The sequence below is a fragment of the Lichtheimia ornata genome (genome assembly GCF_029851405.1).
Source record: "Lichtheimia ornata isolate CBS 291.66 chromosome Unknown scaffold00002, whole genome shotgun sequence".
Lineage (NCBI taxonomy): Eukaryota > Fungi > Mucoromycota > Mucoromycetes > Mucorales > Lichtheimiaceae > Lichtheimia > Lichtheimia ornata.
This window is the reverse complement of record NW_026695322.1, coordinates 998,876-1,024,546: the sequence shown is the minus strand read 5'-3', so window position 1 is coordinate 1,024,546 and position 25,671 is coordinate 998,876. Positions and strand designations below refer to the sequence as shown.

The 25,671-nt window shown below is 43.6% G+C and overlaps 10 protein-coding genes across 10 annotated transcripts; 5 read left to right on the top strand and 5 right to left on the bottom strand.

The window, feature by feature from the left end:
• Positions 1-303: 303 nt before the first annotated feature.
• On the top strand, positions 304-2,566 carry O0I10_000861 (uncharacterized protein; the record flags this gene model as incomplete). The annotated part of the gene is made up of 10 exons (XM_058480963.1): positions 304-400; positions 466-734; positions 801-937; positions 998-1,114; positions 1,186-1,291; positions 1,361-1,539; positions 1,592-1,637; positions 1,697-1,775; positions 1,839-1,943; positions 2,004-2,566. The coding sequence occupies 10 exons, from the start codon at positions 304-306 to the stop codon at positions 2,564-2,566; spliced, it is 1,698 nt and encodes a 565-aa protein (XP_058348527.1).
• Positions 2,567-2,616: 50 nt separating this feature from the next.
• On the bottom strand, positions 2,617-5,251 carry O0I10_000860 (uncharacterized protein; the record flags this gene model as incomplete). Its single annotated transcript, XM_058480962.1, has 6 exons — positions 2,617-3,538; positions 3,602-4,444; positions 4,507-4,615; positions 4,681-4,718; positions 4,773-4,877; positions 4,938-5,251. 6 exons carry the CDS (start codon positions 5,249-5,251, stop codon positions 2,617-2,619), a joined length of 2,331 nt encoding a protein of 776 aa, XP_058348526.1.
• A 248-nt stretch (positions 5,252-5,499) lies between these two features.
• Positions 5,500-6,977, bottom strand: O0I10_000859 (uncharacterized protein; the record flags this gene model as incomplete). Its single annotated transcript, XM_058480961.1, has 7 exons — positions 5,500-5,590; positions 5,664-5,964; positions 6,045-6,267; positions 6,322-6,512; positions 6,565-6,667; positions 6,730-6,791; positions 6,869-6,977. 7 exons carry the CDS (start codon positions 6,975-6,977, stop codon positions 5,500-5,502), a joined length of 1,080 nt encoding a protein of 359 aa, XP_058348525.1.
• Positions 6,978-7,991: 1,014 nt separating this feature from the next.
• O0I10_000858 (uncharacterized protein) lies at positions 7,992-10,141 on the bottom strand (the record flags this gene model as incomplete). The annotated part of the gene is made up of 6 exons (XM_058480960.1): positions 7,992-8,675; positions 8,740-9,040; positions 9,107-9,322; positions 9,381-9,468; positions 9,529-9,639; positions 9,700-10,141. 6 exons carry the CDS (start codon positions 10,139-10,141, stop codon positions 7,992-7,994), a joined length of 1,842 nt encoding a protein of 613 aa, XP_058348524.1.
• Positions 10,142-10,310: 169 nt separating this feature from the next.
• Positions 10,311-11,991, bottom strand: O0I10_000857 (uncharacterized protein; the record flags this gene model as incomplete). Its single annotated transcript, XM_058480959.1, has 4 exons — positions 10,311-11,338; positions 11,406-11,481; positions 11,654-11,739; positions 11,793-11,991. 4 exons carry the CDS (start codon positions 11,989-11,991, stop codon positions 10,311-10,313), a joined length of 1,389 nt encoding a protein of 462 aa, XP_058348523.1.
• Positions 11,992-12,061: 70 nt separating this feature from the next.
• O0I10_000856 (uncharacterized protein) lies at positions 12,062-12,948 on the bottom strand (the record flags this gene model as incomplete). The annotated part of the gene is made up of 4 exons (XM_058480958.1): positions 12,062-12,233; positions 12,295-12,606; positions 12,661-12,683; positions 12,745-12,948. 4 exons carry the CDS (start codon positions 12,946-12,948, stop codon positions 12,062-12,064), a joined length of 711 nt encoding a protein of 236 aa, XP_058348522.1.
• A 343-nt stretch (positions 12,949-13,291) lies between these two features.
• On the top strand, positions 13,292-14,221 carry O0I10_000855 (isopentenyl-diphosphate delta-isomerase; the record flags this gene model as incomplete). Its single annotated transcript, XM_058480957.1, has 5 exons — positions 13,292-13,403; positions 13,468-13,659; positions 13,729-13,866; positions 13,923-14,036; positions 14,100-14,221. The coding sequence occupies 5 exons, from the start codon at positions 13,292-13,294 to the stop codon at positions 14,219-14,221; spliced, it is 678 nt and encodes a 225-aa protein (XP_058348521.1).
• A 1,596-nt stretch (positions 14,222-15,817) lies between these two features.
• On the top strand, positions 15,818-17,039 carry O0I10_000854 (uncharacterized protein; the record flags this gene model as incomplete). The annotated part of the gene is made up of 2 exons (XM_058480956.1): positions 15,818-16,012; positions 16,071-17,039. The coding sequence occupies 2 exons, from the start codon at positions 15,818-15,820 to the stop codon at positions 17,037-17,039; spliced, it is 1,164 nt and encodes a 387-aa protein (XP_058348520.1).
• Positions 17,040-18,506: 1,467 nt separating this feature from the next.
• On the top strand, positions 18,507-19,889 carry O0I10_000853 (uncharacterized protein; the record flags this gene model as incomplete). Its single annotated transcript, XM_058480955.1, has 3 exons — positions 18,507-18,990; positions 19,052-19,326; positions 19,389-19,889. The coding sequence occupies 3 exons, from the start codon at positions 18,507-18,509 to the stop codon at positions 19,887-19,889; spliced, it is 1,260 nt and encodes a 419-aa protein (XP_058348519.1).
• Positions 19,890-23,788: 3,899 nt separating this feature from the next.
• Positions 23,789-24,795, top strand: O0I10_000851 (uncharacterized protein; the record flags this gene model as incomplete). Its single annotated transcript, XM_058480954.1, has 3 exons — positions 23,789-24,326; positions 24,426-24,476; positions 24,533-24,795. 3 exons carry the CDS (start codon positions 23,789-23,791, stop codon positions 24,793-24,795), a joined length of 852 nt encoding a protein of 283 aa, XP_058348518.1.
• Between the last annotated feature and the right edge of the window lie 876 nt (positions 24,796-25,671).

The window sequence follows — 25,671 nt, the reverse complement described above, 5'->3', positions numbered from 1 at the left end:
ATCACCAAAGGAAGAGACAATGAGCGCTTTAAGTATTATATTTGAACAAAGAACAATCAATAAGAGACCAGTGAATAGTGACACATTTATGATTGGATGTTGTAATAGGATGCTAACAAGGTGAATGGGGGGGGGGATGTTGTAGTATGTGATACGATACACAGCCATCAAGATGATCACTGCATTTGTTTATGCGCTTGACAGAGCGGGTCCTAAAGTAATGAATTGGTAAAAAAGAGTTGATCTGCCGACGCGAGTTTTCCACTTCTTGCACACAGCACACATACAACACATACACGCGTTATGGAAATTGCTCGCCATCAATTCCAATCGTCCTTGCCTGCAGTTCAAAAGGCCATCGATGAGTGTGAGTTTGTAGCCATTGACACCGAGCTTTCAGGTACGTGATTCTACCTTGGGACGTTGGCAGTGAAGCTCATTACTACGTACTCTTTTTATCTCCAGGGCTACATCGACCCGGTGGATCACGACGTCTAGACACATTGGCGAATCGATATGCTGAATACCGTGAAGCAACACGTCGTTTTATTATTATCCAGTTTGGGTTGTGTACTTTCAAGTGGGACGAGCCTTCAGGTCGCTATATCGCCAAAGCCTTCAACTTTTACATCTTCCCTACCAGCATGACCGGCAAGATCCAACCCGATCGTCTTTTCCTAACTCAGGCACAAGCATTTGACTTTTTATCTAAACAAGGATTTGATTTCAACAAGGTAAGTCATGGCATGTTGACCGGAGGATCCTTCAAACTCATCCACTCACTCACTCAACATTCTTAGTGGATATATCAAGGCATCCCCTATTTGACTGTGGCCGAAGAAGAAGCCTATGTACAACAAGCTCGACGCAAGATGTCTGAAGATTTGCCTGATATCCGCATTGATGAAAAGGAAAAAGGTTTTGTTGCGACTGCAAAGTAAGTAACTTAGCATTGTTGCTTGGATGGATCCAATGTATTCATGTCATGTCATTTTAGGGAGAGAATTGATGCCTGGATTCAAGATCCCAGCAAAACGGATGATAAGGATGGTGTCAATATCGAGACTCGCAACGCTTATCAACGTCGATTAATCTATCAAGAAGTGAGAAAACAGTGAGTAGCAAGGGATGAAGAGAGAAAGAGAGCTATATATCACCTTTTCTACTTACACGATCTTTTATCAGGTATCCTGATCTCACTGCTGAAGGTCGAAATGGTTTTATTCGCGTGGTCAAGTTGACTGAAAAGCAGCGAGAGAAGCGTGTCAAAGATCAGATGACCAAACTCAAGGTATTTCATTAGTTGGAAGGGGTGGTGTTTTGTACAATGACATGTCATACTTACCATGAGCGTATTAAGAAAGATTGTGCGGGCGCTGTGGGTTTCCGCCGAGTGATTGATATGATTTCTGCATCCCGTAAACCGGTCGTTGGTCACAACATGTTGCTCGATATGTGTCACGTGATTGCCCAATTCATCCAGCCCCTTCCTGAAGACGTACAAGATTTCAAAAAGCTGGCTCGTAGACTTTTCCCATGGTAAGTCAAGATTGGTATCCACTTTAATATGCGTCTAATGGTTTTGTTATAGCATAGCGGACACAAAGTACATTTGCGCAGCTTCACCTTACTTGCAGGTAAAGGATACTACTATCAAGGGCCAATAGCAAAAGATAGACTCATATCATATATATAGCCTGTGATCGGAACAGCCACATCATTGGAAATCTTGCGTTCAGAGACCAACCGCGACATATTCAGTAATCCTCGTATTGGTAAGTCCACCATGGATTCTTCTTTATTACATCGTCACTAAGTGGGGTTGTTTTTTGCTTTAGACATGGATATTGAATTTCCGAGATACGTCAACGACATGAATCACGAGGCAGGTTATGATGCTTATATCACTGGTATCTCATTCTTGAAGCTGTTGTCATATGTTGGTAAGTACCTGATATCCGAATAGTAGTATCACATGATTGACTTCATCATTGTTATTATAGAGAACCAAGTCAACCCACCACCGCCACCGCCACCTGAACCAGAAAACGTGGAGGAAGAAAAGAAGGAACGTGGTGATCGAGAAGCCAATGGATGGGATATCTCGGATGATGAAGAGGAGGAAGATTCGAAATGGCTTGAGGATGACCCTGCGGATGAAATCTACAATTATGGATCGACTTATTATCCTCTTCGTGACAAGAATGGTGATCCCACATCTGTGCTTGCAGAGTTTGCCAACAAGGTGACCATGGTGCGTACGGGATTTGTTTGCTTTGATTTCGCTGGACCTGAAAAGATCGACGAGACAATCGATGGATTTTATTTACTCTGCGAGCCAACGGCAACCTTCCCTTCAGATGAAGCGCTACAACAAGTTTTCGAGAGCCATGGAAAACACATTGTGGATAGAATAGATGAGAAGAGTGCATTTGTGGTGTATGAGAATTTGCAGGGGAACATTGATGCCATCAAGCAGCTTATTATTGAGCAACTTGCATCTGGAGTTGTAGTAGAAACCATTTCAGATTACGTTAAAAAAGTAAATGCTCTTTCCCTTCAATGAAAAAAGAGGAATTCATTCCCATTTTATTTATGATTTTGTCAACTTGATGTTTACATACGAATCTCGAGCTCATACTCATCCTCGCCAATCAACACCTTGACAGGACCATTGTCAATAGTGCCCTGAGGAACATTGTCAAGGCCAGTGTAACGGAACATGTCACCATTCACTTGAAATTGAAGGGTTGTCGTCTCACCAGCAGCAAGATCCACCTTTTGGAATCCCTTGAGCAATTTGGCAGGTGGTGTGATACGACGCACAGGCTGTTGCACAAACATTAAGACTGTATGCATGCCATCATAAGGACCATCATTGGTAACATCCACTGAAACAGTGATTGTATCATCCGAATTCTCAAGCACGGGTTCATCTGTGGATGAGATGTTGCTGTAGCTGAATTGTGAATAGCTAAGACCATGGCCAAATTCGAAGAGCGGGTCCCAAACATCATTTGCTTGACGCCAATAGCTAAGGTTGATATCACCAGCACTCTTGGGATAGGTGTAAGGAAGACGACCAGAAGGATTCACCTTTCCAAACAACACTTCACCCATAGCATGACCACCCCATGGACCTGGAAGATAGGCTTGAACAAGGGCTTGAGAATCGTCTGCAATGGTTTCCAATACACGAGGTCGACCTTCCACCAATACGGTCACAAGCGGCTTGCCAGTGGTATTGGATAATGTGTGGATGTGGTCAATTTGGCCACGTGGAAGTCGAATGTCATGAATGTCACCTGGTGCTTCAGCATAGACGCGTTCACCAATGGCTGCAACAATCACATCATAGCTTTCAGCAGCCTTGAGCACCTCTTCCATATTGAGGTCATTGCCTTCTTCATCAAAAGCTGGCATGTAATCAATCACAGCATCCTCGGGTGCAGCTGCACGCATGCCATTATAGATGGTGGTGCCGTTTGAATAAAATTGCTCGTCATCAACTTTTCCTTGCCAACCATCATCCGTTGCTCTTTGTATGTAAACAAAGGATAGATTAGTATCATACATAAAAGCATACGTATACATTACTTACCCTTGCCAATAAATGGTCCAACCACCTGCCAAGTGGCTCAAATCACTTCCTGTTGGTCCTACCACCAACACACGTTGATCAGGTTTGAGGGGTAGTAGATCATCATCGTTCTTGAGCAAAGTGATCGATTCACGTGCAGCTTGTCTTGCCAGCTCAATATCTTCAGACTTTCCAATTTCAAGTGATCGATCAGCCTTCCATCCATCGGGTTCCAATAAGCCAAGATCCTTTTTGAGCTGTAACAATCGTTCAGCGGACTCATTCACACGATCTTCGGAGATGACACCATCAAGAACGAGGGCCTTGAGTTCATCGAAAAAGATGATATCGCTAGGCACCATGGACATATCCACACTAGTGCTACCAATCGACATGCTGACGGCGTCACGGTGTGATGCAGCCACTTTGTGGGTGGTGTACAGGTTTTCAATTTCGGCCCAATCGGTCACCAGCATCCCCTTGAATCCAAGTTGTTCACGTAACATCTCTTGCAGGTACTTGTGTGAGGCCACCACGGGTTCACCATTCACATCAATATAGGATTCCATCGCTGTAGCTACACCAGCCTCCACGGCAGCACGAAAACCAGGCATAAAGACATCGTGTATGGTTCGATCCGATACCACCGTAGTGTCACGATCCTGACCACTGTAAGGAGCACCATACGCAATAAAGTGCTTCATGGAAGCAGCTACCTTGGTACGATCCGATTTGTATTGGCCTTGGTAACCACGCACAGCGGCAGCACCCATGATGGATGACATGTAGGGGTCTTCACCAAAATTCTCATATACACGTGCCCATTGTTTGCTCATTGGAATGTCCAACACAGGGGCAAATGTCCTTTTTGCAAAAGTAAGTTCATGGTGTTGTCGCATTTTCAGAAAACTTTAAATCTCACATACCATTGCACATTGGCTGCACGCGTTTCACGTGCTGTTACCACAGCTGTTTCATAGGCAAGCTTTGGATTGAAAGTAGCACCAAGATTGATGCCATGAGGGAAAATGGTAGCTATAATTCACATAGTAGTCGTTGAGCAAATCGTTGATTGTTGTTGTGGTTGATAAGAATCTTACATTTGGCAACATAATGCGCACCATGAATGTGGTCCAATCTATAAAAAGAACATGTTAGCAATGTTGACTTGCATAAAGGGGACACAACGTACCCGTAAATGATGGGGATCTTGTATGTAGAGTTGGCAGCTAATGTGATTTCTTGGATACGCTCAATCAAATCTGCGTATTCTCCATGATCATAGTTGATGCCATCACTAAGAAATAGGAAAGTCAATTGGCAACATATCCAAGATAAGGAACAATTACGTACGTACCGAGCAAGTTGGTTGAGATAAGAGCCTACGTAGTAGTTTTGTGCATAGTATTCCACGGCTGTCTCATTGAGAACACCATCAGCACCAAGGACCAAGTCCTGGTTGAGTTGAGTCATTTGACCAATCTTTTCTTCAAGTGTCATCTTTGAAACCATGTCCTTGATATCGGCATCAATTTCATCACCAGGGCGGTCGTATTCTTCAGGGAGTAAGGTGCCATAGCCCAATTCCTCTGCTGCTGAAGCAACCATGGCTTGGTGTGACAAGGCGCTAACGACCACTGCAATGCTGTAAAAGAGAATGCTATGGCGCATAATGTCAACAACGGGTGCACGGTATCAGCTGTAGAATGAAAAAGGACAACCGAATCGAGCCATGCTTTTTATGCCATGTCAGCATTTTTCTCGCGTTTATTTTCAAATTTCAACGAGCCCCTAACAAGTGCGTGTGTGCGTGTGTGTGGATGGATGTGTCTCGCTCTATAGCGACTTGTTGTGGTGGTGATGAGGATGGCGGTTGGGTTGCATATTATAGCTGGGGGTGTTGTAGGTACTACACATATTTACAATGAAACATGTTCATGGGTATGATTGGAGGCGTATCGGACAAGCAGCAATGTTTGCTCATAGACCAAAAAGTTGAGCGAATGGATGCTATGGTAATAAAAAAAGTTAGTTATCTATCTCACCCTCCACAAAGGGATAGATGAAAAAACGAAAGCCTTACGGGAATGCACGAATCAAGGTCACAGTAATTCCGCGATAGAATCCACTTGCACCTCTGGAACGATAGATATCTTTAACACAATCCATGGTACTCCTGTATTTGCGACATGGCGATAACACCTCCTTTTGCATCAATGATTTGACAAGATCAATAGGAAACACGGCCAACCAACATAAGATGCCACAAATGCCACCTGCCAGAAACTGTGTCATGGGACCCGCTGTTCGTTCAGGACCAGAAAGTAGAAATTTGGTTGTCTCGTAGCCACCAAAATAGACAGCAGTACCCAACGTGTCCCGCACTAGGAAATGAAAAAAAGCAGTGTTACTACTCTATGTGCGTGTCATCATCATCATCATCCCATCGATCTCCCCCACATACAAAAGTGTAAGCCATAGCCTGACCACAATCCTAAGATGCCCTTGGAGCGCACAATTTCCTTGGCTGAATGCCAACTTGACGTGGTTGGCAGGTTGTTGGATGATCCACCACCAATATTGTTGCTCTTGTTGTTCCTTTCACGCATCACAGTAGCACCTGTTGATATACTGCTGGCCTGCAACAGAAGAATCTCCAGCTGCTTGTGGATCTTGACAAGCTCAAACTTGAAATGATTTCAGTATTCATGTGTATACCATGAGCATGATGTAGGACTTACAGGACAGCTGAAAGTGGCAACAAAGGCACCGCTAGCTGCACCGCCCAACGTTGACATGGCCATCACCGATCGTAGATTGTCATCACGTGCAAAAAACGGATAATTGGCTTTGAGAAAGGTCTTGGTTTCTTCATACACTGAAAACGAGATTGACTTGATGATGCTCACGGTCACCAAAGGCGGTAATACACCTAATGAAACAACTTGAGTGCACTGGATCCAAACATTGTATGATAAGAATACCTCTAAAAAAGCCTCGTACACCTTCTTCCCTGTACGTTTGTCGGACACAAGCAGTAATTGAGTCATAGGGTTCGGTTTGCATTCGTGTCTTTATAGAATCAAACTATGGAATTTTTCATGCATCATGAATCATGTTTTACGTGGGTGGTGGTAATAATCACTTACTGGATATCCAGCTACAACACCGACCACAGCAGCTGACGACGCGGCTATCACAGTCCGGTTACCTAGGCAACAACGTAGTATCCATGTAAGTCTCAAGTTGAGTAGGTAGGAATCAAGTGCATAGAGTGCTGCTGCTTACTCCAAATGAGCTCTTGGTATATGGTCCTGTATGGGAGCGGATGCACAGGCCTGCAAGAAGGTTGCTTGTCATTGTCCACTACCGTTTGCGAGCGCTTGGAGTTTAGCATGGTTGCCAGTTGAATTGCATCGTACACAATTGCTTTACTCCTTTCGATATGCCGACAATCGTCTTGAATTCGACGTATGGGTCACTTTGCGAAATCAGTTTGGGAATTCAACGTGGAGAAAAAGTAGAGAACCCACAAAAAACGAGAGGAGGGAGAAGGGAAGGATCAAAAGTCAGCCATACATGGATCTGCTTGAAAGTATATGTAAATGGGGGATATACCGTTTCTTTCCACCAATGACTGTAACATAGAAAGAGAGGCATTTAGATGACCACCCCTAGCCATTGTATCATTCTCATTCAATTGATTAAAGGCATATGCCAACATGTCATAGGGTTGGATGTATAGCTGCATGATGAACGACGGCCATTGATAATCATAAACGACATTGTTGGATTCTTGATTGCTCATGGCAACGGCGGCGGCGGCGACGACGACGCGTTGGAATGGTTTCACAACCCATCTCTTGTACAACCATCAAAAGATGGTATCTGGCTGGTGGTTGTCATACAGATGACATCAAAGCCTGGTAATTGGATCCCATTTCTGACCTAATCTAGCTTTGTACTCCATAATGCATAAACACCCATCCTGATCTTTTCTGCCTATCACACTTGAATGGGATCATGTTATTCATGCTGTGTAGTGTATGCGTGTGGTGTGGAAGCACTTTTGGTAACTTTGCATCCATATATCGTTAGGCTATTGAAACCGTGCGAGCTTGTTTCAGTGAAAAGTGTACAAATGATTCAAGCTATTTGGTATTGAAAGACAAGTAGCTCGTTTATATAAACCATCCTCATCATACACCTCATGTAAAAAAGATACGATGGTCAAATTTCATGAAAGGAAAAAGTGTGCTGGGGGGTTGGTTTTGAGAAAGGATCACGTGGAGAGCACATTCATGCAAAATGGCGAGCGGCATTTGACTGATTGGACTTGAACCACGCCCACTACAAAAATAGATTGTAAATAGAGACTTCTTATGATTGATGGGATAATGTACAATGTTTATTAACGTTTATTATGCTGCATTGATTCAGCAGCCATTTGGAATACATTGGGCTTATTAAACTTATCATTATTCTTCTTTTTGACCTTTTTAACCTTGCCACGATCATAGTCAAGATCATACTGATCAGGTCGTTTCCGCTTGGTCTTGGTCTTTTTGATCAATGCTAGGCGTTTCTTTTCAGTGGCAGCATCCTTCTCATCCCATGTTTCAACATCGCCTTGAAATTGAGCATTGCTCGACTTGGAAAGTAAAAGTTCCTTGGCGTTGGCGCTCGAGCTTTGATCCATTTCTCGCTTGATAAGCTGATCCAACTTTTCACGTTTTGATTCCATCGTCTCATCATGTCGAATCACCACGGCGTCTTTGCTGTCAGCCATGGGTTGTGCAGCTGCTTCATCCAACGCTTGTTGTACTTTGGCTTTTTCCTCCTCCTCGTCATCATCTTCATCTTCATCCTCCTCCTCACTTTGTTCCTTTTCCTCATCCACATCGCTTTCCTCGCTCTCCTTAACATCCTCTTGTGTCTTTTTCTCTTCCAAGTTGACCTTGACAGACTTTAGACCCTTGGCAGTAGGGGTGGTTGACTGCTTGGCTTTGTCGGCCTTTTTGGTGGATCGAGGGATGGTGTAAAAGAGCATGTATGCTTTCTGTTCCAGTAATCGATTGATGCTTACTTGTTGCACCTATGAAAACAACAGCCATGGTCAGATGCCCTGCAATCATACTTTAAACGATCCACTCTCTTACCAATTCATTTTCAAAGCAATGCCATAAGCCATTGGAACTCTTTGCGAATGCAGCATATTGACCACCTTGCTGTGAAGCGCCACGATGGGTGATTACACCATAGAGATGATACTGAGATTGTTCAAGTGCTCCTTGCTCGGTCGTGGTGATATAACGTTTGATATCCAAAGTCTCCTGGAAACGGACCATCTTTTCATTCTTGCTGCTGCCATTCTTGCCGAAACGATCAAGGTGAATAGCCAATACTGGAGGTGCACGGTATATACTCTTGGTCCTCTTTCCTGAACATTCCTTTTCACAACTAAAAATGGCCACCTATTATCAATACCATTGTGCTTCTCTCTCATCCTTCCATCATCCACCTTACCTTGGGCATTTGTATCCCTTGACGTTTTGTTGTCGGATGCTTTGCGATAAGCACTTTTCCACCGTGTTTGCAGAGTCGATGTTCAATGAGAGGTGTAAAAATGCATCATAATCGTTGCCACCCTTTTGACATGTGTCGCACAGGAAATGATTTTGCATGAAGCCTCCAAACATCTGGTATAATGCTGTTGTTTGTTTGATTCGTTCATCTTGCGTACTAAGGGAGTTTCGATCAATTTGATTGCCTTTAACATCCTTCTTCTTTTTCTGTTTACCTCTTCTCCAATAAAAGAGCATGTTGCATTTGATCCATGAAATAACTCCACACATGAAAAGCATCCGTTGATGTCCCTTTGGGCATTTCTAAATGCAAGTGTTGTTGGGTCAGTGAAAAGGAGCATTGATGTATTCATCATGACTTACTCTTGAGCTTTCCAATGAATTGACGGGGTGTAATGGTATCCTTTGTATTCTTGAGTACCAAAGAGACATGATCCTCGAGTGCACAAACAAAGCAATAGTCATGCATGGTACCTAATAAGTAAGGAGATGAGTATGCCTCGTCCATAAAAGCATCCCATTGCATTTACATACAATTATTTCCATGCCATCGTGTTAATAGATAGTTGCAGAGAATGGGTGTATAGGTGACAACTTGAAGGACTGAGTTGAGAGCCGAAGTAGGACCAAGATCGCTTGAAAGGCCTGCACCGATCGGCCGGATCGTGGCCCATGCAGGGTTGAGCTTTTCTTTGCTGAACAATACTTTGCTGGGCTGTTCGAATCCATTGGCGTCGATGCCGGGAAGGACGTCGTTGGCGAGATTGACAGCGTTGGAGGACTGGATCGTGGAGCGATCGTTGATGGGTGCATACTTTTTCTTAAAGAGCTCGAGCTTCTCGTCGACATAGCGTGATTTGCGAAACTTGATTGCACGATTCAATAGCGAGTCCAAGGTGTTGCGTTGATGTGCACTGCCACCATTCAAGATCTTGGCTGCTTGTTTGTCCTGTTGCTTTTTTGCTGTTGCTGCCATAAAGAAGGGAAAAGGAACAAAGAGAAAGAAATTCCACTTTGACCTCCCGATGATTTACCTCCCATCAATGCCGCACTTGTCAAAATCCTACATTTACATCATAAACTTTATTTATTGATACATAAACGAGCTCGCAATTATAAAGATGATAATAATATAAGGATTACTACTAGCGATGCAATGGACGTTGCTTCCAGAGGGAACTAAAGTCAGGTTGTAATGCCTTCTTTGTGGATGCTTGGAGGAAAGCGATTGTCTTATCCACTGGATCTTGCTTGTCAGACAAAGACATCCCTGTGGATAACGTTTGTACATCATCAATTGGTGATTTTTCATGACCTTGAGGTGTTGGCTTTGGTGTTGGTGGTAGTAGTGGTGTTGGCAATCGTACAGGGCGTAAGCCAGGGTGGGGTTGCTGTTGTTGTTGTGGCACCAAAGGGATATCGTTAAGGGTCACCAATGTATAAGCATGTGGCATCCATCGTTCTTCGACGGCTGGTTGTTGTTGTTGTTGTTGTTGTTGTTGCGCTTGTGCATAATTGCCTTGTTCACCATCACCATAGTAAGCGTGATCATAGCTCTGCTGCTGATATGGATGGGTCTCTGAATAATAGTAGGTGGGATAGTAATAGCCATCTTGTGCATCATTGTCATAATACGCATATTGTAAATCAGCAGGATCATATGGCTCAGGCAATGCTTGATGCTCGTATGCATCATAATAGTTGGGATGCTGATCCACATAGTAGTAGTATTGCATGTACTCCTCATAATTTTGCTGCTCTTGGGCATCACGATCAGGCACCATTGGTGCTGCTGCCGCTGCTGCTGCATATAGCTGATATGGATGTGATTCCATCATTCCACCATCATAGTTGCCGTGCAATTCATCATCATCATCATCACCACCTTCAACGTGGTAGTAGTGCACGGGTGTTTTTCCAAATGAATAGGAAGGTTGTTCATGCTGTTGATTGCCATGGATCTCCTTATGCATTGATCGGATGCTATTGGTGTTGTTGCCTTCATGCTCAACCTTTCCATGGCTGCTATTCATGTAATACAACTTGCTAGAAGAGGCTTCGAATGACATGTAGGATGATGCCGGCTTCTTGTTCAATCGTTTGGATACTGATTTGGATGGATGCGGCTGTCGATGACCAAGGAAGGCGGTTTCCGAGAACACCAGATCTTGTACTAGGGTTGATGGATGTTACTCTTTTGTTGTTGGTGATATGTACTGTACCCTTTGATAGTAACTTACCACCTGGTTTCCTTCTTGTCTTTGCTTTGGCCGATGACTTGCCATAGTTGAACAATCCTCTACGTCGCGTACGCATCTATAATCGTTTATACGTTAATCAAAGATAAATCTTGCAAACGCCATCATGTACTCACAGTAAGCCTGTTGACTTGAACGTTGGGCGATGTGAATTTCTCAAGAGGGAAGAAAAGTGAGAAAGAGCGAAAGAAGAATACAGTAAAAAGAAATTGGATCATTAAATACTATACCTCTAGCATATGGCAGGCGGCTGTAGGTGCTGGATAACGTTGAATGCATTCCTCATCTCCACTTTCAATCGTTACTTTGTCTCCTTCTATACTGGATGGCATTAGAAATGCTATCTCTACAAAGCCAATCTTGTTATACCTGATCGACACTTTTTGGGTCGTTGTTTAGCCAAATGGATGCGAGTCAAAGGGCCAGGATTATGGGGTACAGCTGGTTCATTGGGATCATGTAAAAGGCATTGCTCTTGTACAAAGGCATGGATGCGGTCGAGTGCGTATTGGCCATGATCTGCAAAGTGCTTGTTGTGCTGTGCAAGTTTATCTCGTGTAAGCATCATGATGATCCGGTAGAAAAGAAATGAAAAGAGAAGTGAACGATATCATTTTTTGAAATCAGAGTCTTTTATTTTATGCACCGTACTTGGGGACATAGCCTAGCTTTTGACCTATCTCTGCCAAGTAATGCCATGCCAGAATGGACCCATTACATCCTTGTTGTTGAATAAGACCTGCTCTGAATTCAGTGGTATTATCTCGTCGTGTAGATCCTTCATGCAAATACGCACAAACAAGTGATTCACTAGGATTCAAGAGGTGAGCATTGTCATCTTTCGCTTTTTCTCTTGTCAATCGTTACATACCTTTGAGATACGTCGACTAATACACCATTCTTTGTCATACAACTTTGCTGAGGGACGAGTGATTGCCATTGTGAATCGATTGTACGAGGTATGGGAGTAGCTGGCATCACCACGCATTTCAAGAGATTGGGGGTAGTGTCAATAGCCGTATTGAGGGTGTCATTGATAACATCCCATTGTGAGTCCACCACCAAGCAATCCACGTGATCCAATGACTGTAGGATGGTATCAAATAAAGGAATCCCTAATGCAGTTGCCAGTTCTTGGATTTCTGTTGCTTCGGATACAATTCCCAACTTGAGCTTGCCAAATCTACAAACACAGTCAATGATACATATACACACATACACACATACGCCTATGTACCTTGCAACCAATTGTTCTCGCATCTAGTATAAGCGAACGAGTCAATCACCCTCGTTGTGGGATCGTGGAAAGAAGTTGTCGTACCTGTTGGATCGAATCGCAACCCCCGAGACCCAAGAGTTGAATCATGTTACCGCGTCGAGTGGTGTCAATGCCCATTTCGAGCATCAGTTGGCCTGAGCAACCACGCATGCATAGTTCGTGTACTGAAGGGACTTGATCAGTGGAACGAAGAGGGGTGTGGCTGTAGAATACAAGGGCTTTGGCGGGTGTGGCGGTGTGGGGCATAGTGTGAGTGAGTGAGGAGAGGAGCAAGGAGACCGTTTTGATTGTTGCACAAACGCACATACGCCAACATCTTTGTTTAATGTCATGGTGATCCAGAGTATTCTCGATTCGATTGATCGTGTCGTTGTCTCTCTTCCCCTCCCCCCAACATCCTATCCCATCCCATCCCATCATCGTACATTGACGTTGCACTACAGGTCCAAGTTTCAAGCCTGATCATATCACATGTTCTCATTTCTCGCTATCTCCACAGTATTTATATCTTCTCAGAATTCGACGTGTCATCCTTATTATACATCTCTCTCTCTTTTTTCTTTCCCCACTCTTTCTATATTCACTCATCATGGTTGTTGATTTGGCTCAATACGATGAAGAACAAGCTCGTCTCATGGAGGAAATGTGCATTGTAATCGATGAAAATGATAACCGTGTCGGTGCTGATTCCAAAAAGACTTGTAAGTAGTGTAGACTTCATGATGATGGACGTTTATAAGACTTATAGAGAGAGATTGCTTATAGGTCATTTGATGGAGAATATCAATCAAGGTCTCTTGCACCGTGCATTCAGCGTGTTTCTATTTGACTCGGAGAATCGACTCCTGCTTCAACAGCGTGCACCTGAAAAGATTACATTTCCCAACATGTGGACCAACACTTGCTGTTCTCATCCACTCAATACGCCTTCTGAATTGGTGGAGGAAAATCAATTGGGTACGTGTACATTGCAACTAAGAATAAATGGACTTCGAAATGACTGACATGATGATGCATTGCATGCAGGGGCACGCACTGCAGCTCAGCGTAAACTCGAACATGAACTTGGCATCCCACCTGAACAAGTACCCCTGGACAACTTTGAATACCTCACTCGCATCCATTATGTCGCTCCCAGCGATGGTACTTGGGGAGAACATGAAAGTAAGCAATTGGTCATTGTGTGAGCGAGTATGGATATTCACCTTTATGGTACATAGTCGACTACATTTTCTTTATCAAGAGCAATGTCACCTTGAATGTCAATCCAAATGAAGTCAGCAACACCAAGTATGTCACACAACAAGAATTACGCGCCATGATGGATGATAGCGGTAAGTATTACGACGCGTCATGATATGCAAAGAGAGAAGGAAGGCTGATGCACTTTATCAAAGATGTGCCCATGACGCCATGGTTCAAGCTGATTTGCGATTCCTTTTTGTTCAAATGGTGGGAAAAGATCGATTCGCTCGAGACACAAAAGGATGAGACCACCATCCACAGATTAGGCTTTTAGGAAGCAATGTATGTATGGTATCTGGAATACAAACACCTTTTGGCACACGCATACGCTATAAGCAATTGGGTGCAGGAATGTTGGATGATGATGGCAGTAATATTAAGCATCGTCATGAGTGGATGGAAATGGTAAATCTTGCTTACGACGGTAAACAAAGACCCATTTGGAAGACCAGGTGATGTTAGCATGGTACGGGAGCATGACGTAGGATGATGCAGCTATAAAACGCCACATTTTGACACTTGTCATCGTCAACAAACGGCTTGAAAAGGTGACATGTTTACTTTGTAAACTATATAGGATCATTGGTGTGAAATAGAACAACATGATGCGATAAAAAAAAAGACATCGTATACATAGCTAAACCATACAAGGGTTCTTTCCGGTGTAATTGAAAGGGGGCCATCTATACCCGATACGTCGCCTTCGTGAGAGAAAGAAAGCATACATCATTTTTCGTGTGGTTACTCCTCATCTTGTCTTTAGACCACAACCAGCTCGCTGCAACAGCACAGGCATTTGCCCATACGCATACACATCTATCCTACAGTATTATGCGAGAAGCAACATGATACATATTGCACTGCAGCCTGTTTTGTGTATATCACCACGCGTGCCTTACCTTGCATAATCAACAAAAAGCTTTGAGAGAGAGAGCACTCTTACACAGATGATCGGTTCACGCCGGGACATTCCGCAATTGTTCAACGTTGTATACCTTTAACACAGCGTTAGTACAACGTTGTTTTCACTCAGCAGTATGAGAGAAGGATATGAGGATGACGTGTCACTAGGATACATTAGGCTTGGCTAGCTTGCTATCGGTACGATGCAAAAGAAAAAAAGACGACGATGATCTATGCAAGGGCTTATATTCTTTTACCCCCCCCGGACATCAAGACCTGCATTTCACGTTGACTATTTGCGACAATAATGAAATCAGGGCATTTATTTCTTCGCTAAGATTAAGAATGTGAGAGTATATTTGTACATGTGATGATGGTGAAAGAAAACAGCAATAAAGCAAGCAGCAGCCTGGTGTCATGTTTATTTAGCAATAGGCGTTAAAAGAGGTGCGTATCTATTTGTCATGCACGTGGCTTCAAAACCGGTTTTTTTATCTCTTTCTCTCTTATATGTGTGCCGCGATTACTTTTAATAGTGCTTCACAAAGCGTGACATCTGCTACGGGTGGCAAACTGAAGCATCTCCGAGAACTCCTTGACTTGTTTCTCCTACTACAACAACAGCAAAGATGAAAGGGAGGATAAGGGTAAAAAAAAGCAGGCAATGTCTAAAGAGGCAAAAGTTAAATGGGACCCGCAACAACGGGAACGAAAGAGAAAGAAAGATTAAGTGAAGAGTGGGGGACACACGTGCATGCGACACAAAACTATGTGGCGTCGAGGAAACTTGAAAGTGCCATATCCTTTGCTGCTCTTTCTCTTTTTTGCAACATCAACAACGTTCTCTCTCTCTTTTTTACTCACAGAGTTAATAACATCGATACACCACATCACTTTTTATTCTTATTGTTTTAAAGTTTATCAGTCATCATCATAGTGTCGTGGGCGCATTTGTTCTATACGCGCCATGTCGGCTTCCGTCGCCCCTTCTACACCGGTGCCGGTGCCGACGACGGCACCACCACAAGACAACAACAACAACAGGGAATGGCTATTACCCATGCCCATCAATGACACTGCCGATTCCTTCGCTCGTGATCTCATTGACCAATTCGACAAACGACATTCGCAGCTTCGAGAAGAGCTCGTCAACGTGCAAGTTGTAAGTTTTCATTTGTCACGGGATTTTTGTTGAAAATGCTTAATCGCGTCGCCAATAGTCGCAACCTAGGAACAACAGCAGCGTTGTTACTGATGGCAGCACTCATAGAAGCAGCCGACAAAGTAGCATTGGCAGCATTGGAAGTAGCAACACGAGTCACCATAACAACACTACATCAGCAGCAGCAGCAGCAGCACATTATCGTGGCAATAGTAATGGCAAAACCCTGATTGTCCCACCACCTCATCAGCAACAACATCCCCTACAACAACATCAATCTCGCTCATTAACAACTACAAAGACGCCGATCCGTAGCCGTTCTGCTGGTGATCTACTTCGACAATCATCAGCTTATCTTCGTGCCAAGTTTAAGGCGGTTCTTGCTGATCATGAAAGTGACGACGATGATGATGATGACGATGATGATGATGATGATCCAATCGACACTCCTGATATTGTACATTGGCCAATACCACCACCTTCGCCCAATCCTTATCCCCCTTCCAAGATCGCCATCAACACGACAATCTCTATCCCTCGTCGACCACCCGTGCATTATGCAATGATTCAGCCCCCTGTCATCACACAATATCCTCCCAAACCACTTAAATACTCACCTGTGGAACCGATTGATGAGGGATTAGTAGCCGACCACCCTACCACAACCACAACAGCATCATCAAATACCCGAGAGCAGCAACAGCAGCAGCAGGAGCAGCAGCACCATGACCAAGCGATAGACAACAACAGCAACAGGGAACACGTTATAGAGGAGAAAAGCGGGACAAGGAGTAGGAGGAGGAGAAAGATATGGAATCGTGGATTGGAACATAATAATAACAGTGAGGACGACCCTCCACAACAACAACAACAAAGAAATGCCTTGCTTCATCGGATCTCACTCCCGGTTTTGACTCGTGCTACATTTCACCAAGAACGCTTGTCCCACAACAATCCAGTCGGTAAACGAAAATGGTTCTTTTGTCGTCCTTGGAAACGATCAAGAAAAGGCAAGGAGCGTGCATAACACGATCACCACACGACGATGCCCATTTTCATTCATATCATCATTATTGTTATTACGTACTCCACCACCACCACGCATGATCGCATGTTGCCCTTTTTCCTGTTTTGTATTTCGTTTACTACACAACAACATCCCACGCTCCTCTCCCCCAACAACATTTGAATACCCACACTCACTCACATACACGTTCACTTGCACACACACGCACACACACACACATTCCCTCCCACCTACCCAAGAGGGAAAAAAGTTGCCACTTGGCCTTTTTGTTTTAAATCTCCACCCATCTCGGGCACACACTAATAGTCTAGTTAACAGCGTCTAATTGTAGTAATATAAAAATGTCCTTTTGTTGCATTGTCTCAACTCATCTATAATTCATATTATCGAATGATGCATACGCCATTTGTTAACGACATCGTGGATTGCAATTACAAAGCAATACATGACATGGCCCGTGCGTCTTCGGAAGCATATTCCGACAATCAACCAATTGACCCAACAAAAGTTTGTAAATGCTACATCATGTGGTATTTGAGCATCAGAGCAAATGGTAAGTGAGAGAGTTGGGTTCGCTCGGTCGTTGAATACATTGCCAAGCTGGTTGATCTTCCATATCAGCACATGATGGTGTGGTCAACTATAGCTCACACCTTGCATGCCAGCCTCATCATGTTGAATATGAATCATTGTTATTGAACAATCAAGCATTGCTGTCTTAGCAAGGTTTATTGGGAAGCTATTCTATCGCTTATGCATTCTTGACAAGTGGTGGATGTCGTAGTTGAGCTGTTGATAATTCGGTTGCTATGGAAACACAGCCTAGCTAAAATCAACCAATGATATACGTAAAAATGAGATTGTTTGTGAACAGAGATCACACATTCATTCATAGGGGTCAAACATCAATTATCAGGGACGGGAAGCTGAAGTCAAAGTAACCATAGATAATCACATGTCTAAAGCAGCATACTGGTAACGTCATGTCGTCATAGCAACGGTGCACGTGATATGAGAGAGTGTTGACAAAACTAAGCTACAATAGATTGATGTCAACAAAGAGCGTAATCCGCACAGCGAATAATCAAAAGGCTTTTTTTAACCATTTGTCTTTGGATCAACAAAGGTGGTATGGGGCCATGTGACGTGTAGTCTATCAGGAACAATGAAAACGATATATGTAATAGGCGATCTAATACTAGCAAGCCATCTTGGATAGCATCTACAAGCTGCTTTGGATCAAGATGCATCTGTATGCAGTTACCATTTGTTGCATAAATCATTTTACTTCCGAGATGGGAAAGCTTTCGATCCCACAGGGTCTCTTTCAATTTCAGATCTTGGCACGTGTACGCGCTTAAGCTAAAGTCGATTCTTGTTTTGCTCTCTCTCTCTTTCTTATACACTCCCATACCCACGCACACACACGTATCCACACCACAACACACGCACGCATTACGAGCAGCCATGGCTACCAATGAGAAAAGCGACACCAGCAACAAGAATGACAGCTTGTCAGAAGCTGAAAAGTTCCTGGAATCGTTGAACTTGTCTTCAGAATCGCAACCGGATGCTAATACCACCAAAGCACCATCTGCTTCTTCCACCACCGATCACAAGGAAATCATGTCGTTCCTCGATGAAATAGCACAGTATCCTGGAGCACATGCTGATAGTACAGCAGCTTCCAAGCAAGAGCAACAACAACAGCAACAGCAACAGGCTTCAACAACAACAACCAACACTCATGATGAATCAACGAGCAACAATGATGCTGCTGATAGCAATAGTGGAGGTGGATGGATGGCATGGGGTAACAACCTTTGGAGCCAGGCTGTCAAGACGACCACTGAACAAATCAACAAATCCGGTGTCGAGTTGCCAAGCACAGCTAAATTGCTCGAAGATCGCGTCAAGCAGTTTGTCAATAAGGAGAATCTTGGTAAATTAGGTATGTAAAAGGTTTATTTACAAGATCATGCAGAGTGTATACCAACCATGATGGCCTTTAGGCAGTGAACTTCGTAATTTGACAACAACGCTTTTGGAGACGGTGGCGCCACCCATCTCAGAGCACGAGCTAGTGGAAGTGTTCTTGTCGCATGATATGGTGGGATACGTGGGATTGGAGGCTCTTGTTTATCGAGCATTTGCACGCGTTATGGAACAAACTGAATCAGGTCACGTGGTTGTGCGTAAAGTGGGTGACAAGGAAGAAGAGGAGCCTACGACTACACGAAATTTGAACTTGTGCGAAGGATTGGTTGAAGGCACTAAATTGGCCAAGGTGGGTTTTAACATTGGATGTTCACGAGGGAGTGGAGGACTCATTCATCATGATCTCAATAGGCAAATTTGGATCATCTTATCAAGACGCATTACAAGGCTCCCGAACAAAAGACGACATACACTCCACAATCCGGTGCTGTTCCAGTGATCAATTGCCCTGTGTTTTTGGCGATCCAGCCTGTTTCCTTACAGGATCCTGAAGATGGTCCTCAAGTTATTTATATTGTTCTCCTTGTTGATCCTACACACCAACTTCGATTCAAGACCTATTCCCAATCCATGCCTCAATCATGGCTTGATGTTCCATATGAAGAGAGTGAATGGGTTGAAGACAAGATGGTTGAAATGATCCGGATGGCAGTGACAACGATAGCTCAAGATTATGTGTATACGCGAATGACGGGTGCTGAAAAAGAAATGGCTCGAATGGCTGCCGCTGCACATCAACAGCAACAAGCTGCATCATCATCATCGTCACCATCACCAGCAGCAACAACCGAAGAAACACCCTCCACAGCTGAAAATCCTAGCAAAGATGAACAACCAGAGAAAAAGAAATAATAAACTTGCAATGTGCTATTATCATTCTACTTGTCGCTCTTAAGGATGTTATGGGAGGAACAGTAATTAGTCAATTCAAGCCTCATAGTTGTATAAGACGAGGCAAAGTTCAATAATACAGGTTTCGTTTTCTACTAATAAAGTGCATGCATCTGTTACCTTTTTTCCTTGTGCCGCAGAGATCGTGATATAGATGGATAAGTTAAGGCGCACGTTGTGTAAATACAATCACCATCTTATTTTCAGAGATACAAAAGTCAAGCATGGATCAGCTTATAGCTTGTTAGGATCTCCAATGGTTGGAGCTAAATTACGACCCAAGCTGAGCCCGATCAATTGATAGCTTTGACATGACCTCTCCAATGGTTGGACCTTTAATTGGACCTATATCTAAAAGTTACACAAGTCAATTACACGTCATGTCGTTACTCGAATAATTACACAGCCAGGTCAAATCATCTCAACGTTGTCTCTCTTTCAGCTTCTTAGCACACTTTATTATGTCTACTCGCCGCATGCTTGATTTTCTATTTGATGAAGACGAGGAACGTCAACGCGCAAGACGTATGAAACGTCTCAGAGAATTACTTAAATACGATGAGGATGAGGATGAGGATGAGGATGAGGGTGATAATGAACCGACTCAAGAATCTGGCGACGCGCAACCTTAAAGATACCCGTAACTACATGGTTGCTCGTGATGAGAGATTGATGAAGAACGACTTTGTTTCCAAAGCTATTATCAGTACTTTCGACGACGTTTTCGTATGTCCGAAAGGTGGGTAATCCTTTATACTCGGCTTTATGGCGCGTGCAAGAAGCCAGGTTTGTCACCTCTTGTGCGGGCTACAGCTTGTATTCAACTACTTGCTACTGGTGTTGGAGCCGATACAGTGGATCCATACCTGCAAATAGTCGCATTGGAATCTCTATGCGACAACTTGAACACCATCTTTGGAGATGAATTCTTGCGACGACCCAACCAAGATGATGTACAACGTTTGCTTGCAGAAAACAAAGAGCGTGGATTCCCTGGTATGCTGGGCTTCCTTGATTGTATGCATTGGCAATGGGACACTTGGCCTGTTGTCTTCCATGGTGCTTACACAGGCCGCTCAAAGCATGCAAGCTTTGTGCTTGAAGCTGTTGCTTCCTATGACTTGTGGATCTGGCATGCAAGCATCGGCCACCCAGGATCCTCAAGTAGCCTGGACATTCTCCATATCGCCTTCAACTCCGAATACACACTCATTATCAATGGCCATTTAAGCGCGGTTTGGGATAACCAACCATATCGGAACGAGCTGAAGCGGAACCAACGGGGCGTTGTGTAGGCACGCAATACAAGGCCGATGGGGTATTATCTAGCTGATGGCATTTACCCTGCCACTCCTTCAGCCAATCCTTCAACCACTCGTTTGAATGGTCTCCCCTCATACCGTATCGCTACCTTCCTCCACATACCCCACTTAGGATAGCCTAGCCCCACAGAACCTTTGTAATCACATCATACACAACTGAAACTCGTTGACCCCCACATACCTTAGCATAGTAACCCCCACATCATGCATCTTTATCCATCACCTTTTTCCTGTCGCACAGCAGGTTTTTTAGCACACTAATACACTGGATCGGGCGAGGGCAATAGCTGACATCAGCACGTGCTCATTTCGTCGCCGTAATAATAAACTTGTCTTGAAACATACCGTATCCATCCGCTCTTATCCCTTTTTCCTACCGCCCATCAGTGTTTTTTGGATGAAGATTACAGCAAGGAAACAAAGTTTCTGCTTCTTTGGTCCCAAAACGCAACAACACGATGACAGCACGTATCCACTCAGTGGTTTATCATTTGGCCAATACATCAATGCAATCGTCGATCGGTCCCCTAGCCAAGTTTCCAAACGCCACCGTTTATTCGTTTATCCTCTTTATCATTGCTTGGGTGTTTCTCCCCATTATCTCAATTTCTTGTAAGTTTGGTTCTCTGGCCACTTTAAACAGATTTGCTAAATGCCATTGTCTCGCTTTCACTTGTTTTCGTCTCTTTCGTGTTTTTGTTTGGCACATTTTCTCTTTTTCATTCTTGCAATCCAAAACCACCTTAACCACCTAAGCTTTAAGGTGGCTTTACTTTATATCAATAAAGAGTCTTACACGCTTTATCATCCAAATCACATGACATTGTATCATTGTTCATTGGCAGATGGCTGAGATACACGGCTGCATAATGCTTGTGCACCCATGAATCTCAGGCACTCTTCTCCCAAGCTCTTTATTTAGTGTTCTTTCTAATACAAACATGGTAATCATGATAGCAAATAAAAGCAAATGGAGAGGGAAACAATGAAAAAGAAGGCTGAATAGCAATATAAACAATGAATCAGTGGTAATGCGTGAGGGGAGGATATAAACTTCGCTATCGGGGTAGACGCGTCGCTCCTTGAAGCTCCTCTTTTCTTCCTTCTATTGCTTTTGACACCCAACCAGCAAATGACGTCCCAATCCAAGTCCTTTGACAGTACTCCAAGGCATCTTGAACAAGGTAAGGTGAGGGAGCAGGTGCACGATTAAGGGTGCAATTGTAACTAACCTTGAGCAACCGATCAGAAGCTTCGTCGTCATGGCTACCGACGCGTTTATCAATCCTCGAATGAACCATGCAGCAGTAGTTGTATCCTATCGTATCGATTCTTGTACCTGGTGTGCTGCTTTCTTACGCTGATCCTTGTTCGAACGATCCAACGACTTGTGAGAAAAACGATGTCATCTACAACCAGCAGTAACTCGATCATGGTGATATTCCCTCTATTGACAACGTATGCATTCTTCCTCACTATTATCCACAATGGAGCACCAAAATCCCCTTTGCGTCGTTACTCTTGCGATGTTGAAAAAGAAAGTGGATAGGATGGCTCACTTACTATGACACATTGCGTTTATTCTAGGATGATCATGTTGGATGGTGCTCATGGCAGCAACAATAAATTGCCGCAAAGCAAGAAAGCTATGCATTGTACTCTTATCAACTATGAAGATGCCAACGACTTCTCGTTTCGAAACGACCACTTACAAAGGCATATTCGAACAGCGTCTTACTTCGTGGAACTTGAGCACAGCAAAAATGATTTGATTGACGCCATTGTTGGATGATGGAAATTGGCAGCATGTCGATCACAGATCCTGATTTATGGATGCACATTCAATCACATCAAGGCTCTATGTGCAGGCGCCCCGGCAATCTATCAACTCATCATCATCACTCATTTATCATCTTTCGGGTCCCAGTAATACCCACGCCCACCATGCAGATATAAACAAGACGAATGTTGCCGCCCATTGCCTTCTCCCCACATCTCTCTTTCCTTCCATCATCGGCGCTCTTTGATTGCTGACACCTCCAAAAGCCCTTGGTGAGTATCAAGATGGAGATATTTTTTTGTGGGCAATCCATGTGCTAATATTCGTTATGATGTTAAGGTTTCGTTGTTATCCTATTGCTACCGTTTTCCATGTTGTCGCTGTGATCCTTGGCTCTTTGATAAGGTAAATCCCAATCTCTTTGCTTGATGAAGCATATACTCATATACTTTTCGCATCCCTTTTTATGTAGCTACCTAGCGAGATGCAACCGAAAAGATGGTTTACGTTGACATCGGTGCGTATGCTGATCTAAGAATATACCGATCGTTGCAAGGCTCATGTAACCATGATCCATAAACTTGGTCAAAGGAATTACGTATTATCGTGTTCAAAGGTAAGAATGTGGTTAACGTGAAGGAAGGTGTGAACAAAAAACAATACTGATTTGAATGATAGTACATAGAGGGAACAAAGCGCGACCATTGCTGTGCCATGCCTTGCTCCTCCCCTTTCTGACCTCTTTAAGTTTTACTGAAATGTCCACCTCCAACTCTAAAGCCTCTGCGCTAAAGCGCAAGCTCACTGCTTCCTCCAATTCTGCTTCCTCCAATTCTGCTACTTCTGCTTCTTCATTGTCTTCTTCTTCTGCTATACCCACTCTTCCTATTCCCGCCGCCAAGCGCATTTGTCTTCATGACGATGCCGCAACATCATCATCATCCTCCTCATCATCCTCATCATCCTCATCATCCTCTTCATCCTCATCATCCTCTTCATCCTCATCATCCTCTTCATCCTCTTCTTCATCATCATCCTCTTCTTCATCTTCATACTCTTCATCATCCTCATCTCCCACTACTCCTGCCAACAAGCGCAGCTGCTCTTCTTTGTCTTCGTCGTCGTCTTCTTGTTCTCCTTCTTCTTCCACATTGACCTCTTCGCCTGTTGCTGATGACGAAGATGATGACCTTTGGGCCGAAATGTGTCCTAGCAAGTGGGACAACCTTGGTGGTGTTCAGTACACCAAGGAATATGGATGGAAGCATCAACAAGATGACCTTGTTGAGCCCTTCGGTATGTCACATAAAGAGAAATACTTGTACAGAATCTCATCTTGATTTTGCATGCACCCTCTTTTTAGACCCGCTTAAACTAATCAATTGTTATTTACAGTCCTTGGTGTGTGTCCGCTGGACACCAATAGTGCAGCACACACATTGATTGGTATGAATTGATTCTATGATAATCCAAATCCCTATTCATTGTCGTTATTATTATAGGCAAGTTGCAAGGCGCCCTTCGTGGTCATCAAGGTCTCACCATGGAGACGACGCCGCACATAACAGTATTGAACAGGAAATCTAAGAAGAATTACGTTAATGATACCATCAAGCTTGCTAGCGCCATTGCTAGCTTGCAAACGACAAGCAACCATGATTGGCTTGGGCGTTTGACAATTGAAAAGGTCACGGTAAGTCGCCTTACAAAAAACATCAAGACACGCCAGCAACAATATGCAACCAGTTGGGAGATGGCACTTTGAATAAACCTTTTTTTGCGTGATCTGCTTTTTTACCTACTTTTTGTTTCCTGTGAAATGCTGATGTAAGCGATACTAATTTGAACAACGCAAGATATGATTGATGGGTTGCACAACAAAAGGAGTCACCAAACTGATGGACGGACCAACTATGGCCAGTTAGGATATTGTTATCATTAATGGCTGCATAGTGAAATAATGATTACAGCCTTAATGCCTTTAATAAAATCTCAATGCAATATATTGTGGTATCAGGTTTAATGGTGAAAACCGTCAAAGCACTATGAACGGGGGAAAATCACTGGTCCCATTCACATACGTATAGAAGGAAAGCTGCTGAATGTTAACCTCTATAGGCACGACGTACACGACGACCAAGTCCAAAATCTATGAGCACAAATGCAACACGCTTCATCCAAAAGCATCTCATTTGCTTGCGATTCTCTCAAGGTTCAAGCATCATTGCTGTACAACACACGTGTCCAAGCATAAGCTTGTATGCTGTTCTTTTGATCCTTTTGACATAAGAACTCGATAACACTTTATATTTCTTCTTCTTGGGTACTTGGAAAAGAAATTGGACGGGGTTGCTTTATTTTGTATCTTATGGGTGCTTTATCCAAGGTTACAAGCGTTGGAGAGGTATCTGATGTAGACCGATGACCTCAAGTAAGAAGAAGGGAGTACATTCATTTCTAAGGTGGATCAAAATCATCGTCAACAAGGCTGTGAACTGGGTATGCTCAGCAATGACTTGACGCATCCTTTGTTTTAGAAGAAGTACCGCTTAAGGTATTGTCCGCATCATACACCATTCTTTAGCCCCGGGATTAAGTCACATGTCCTTTCCATCATCCACCCACTCAAAATCGATTCCAA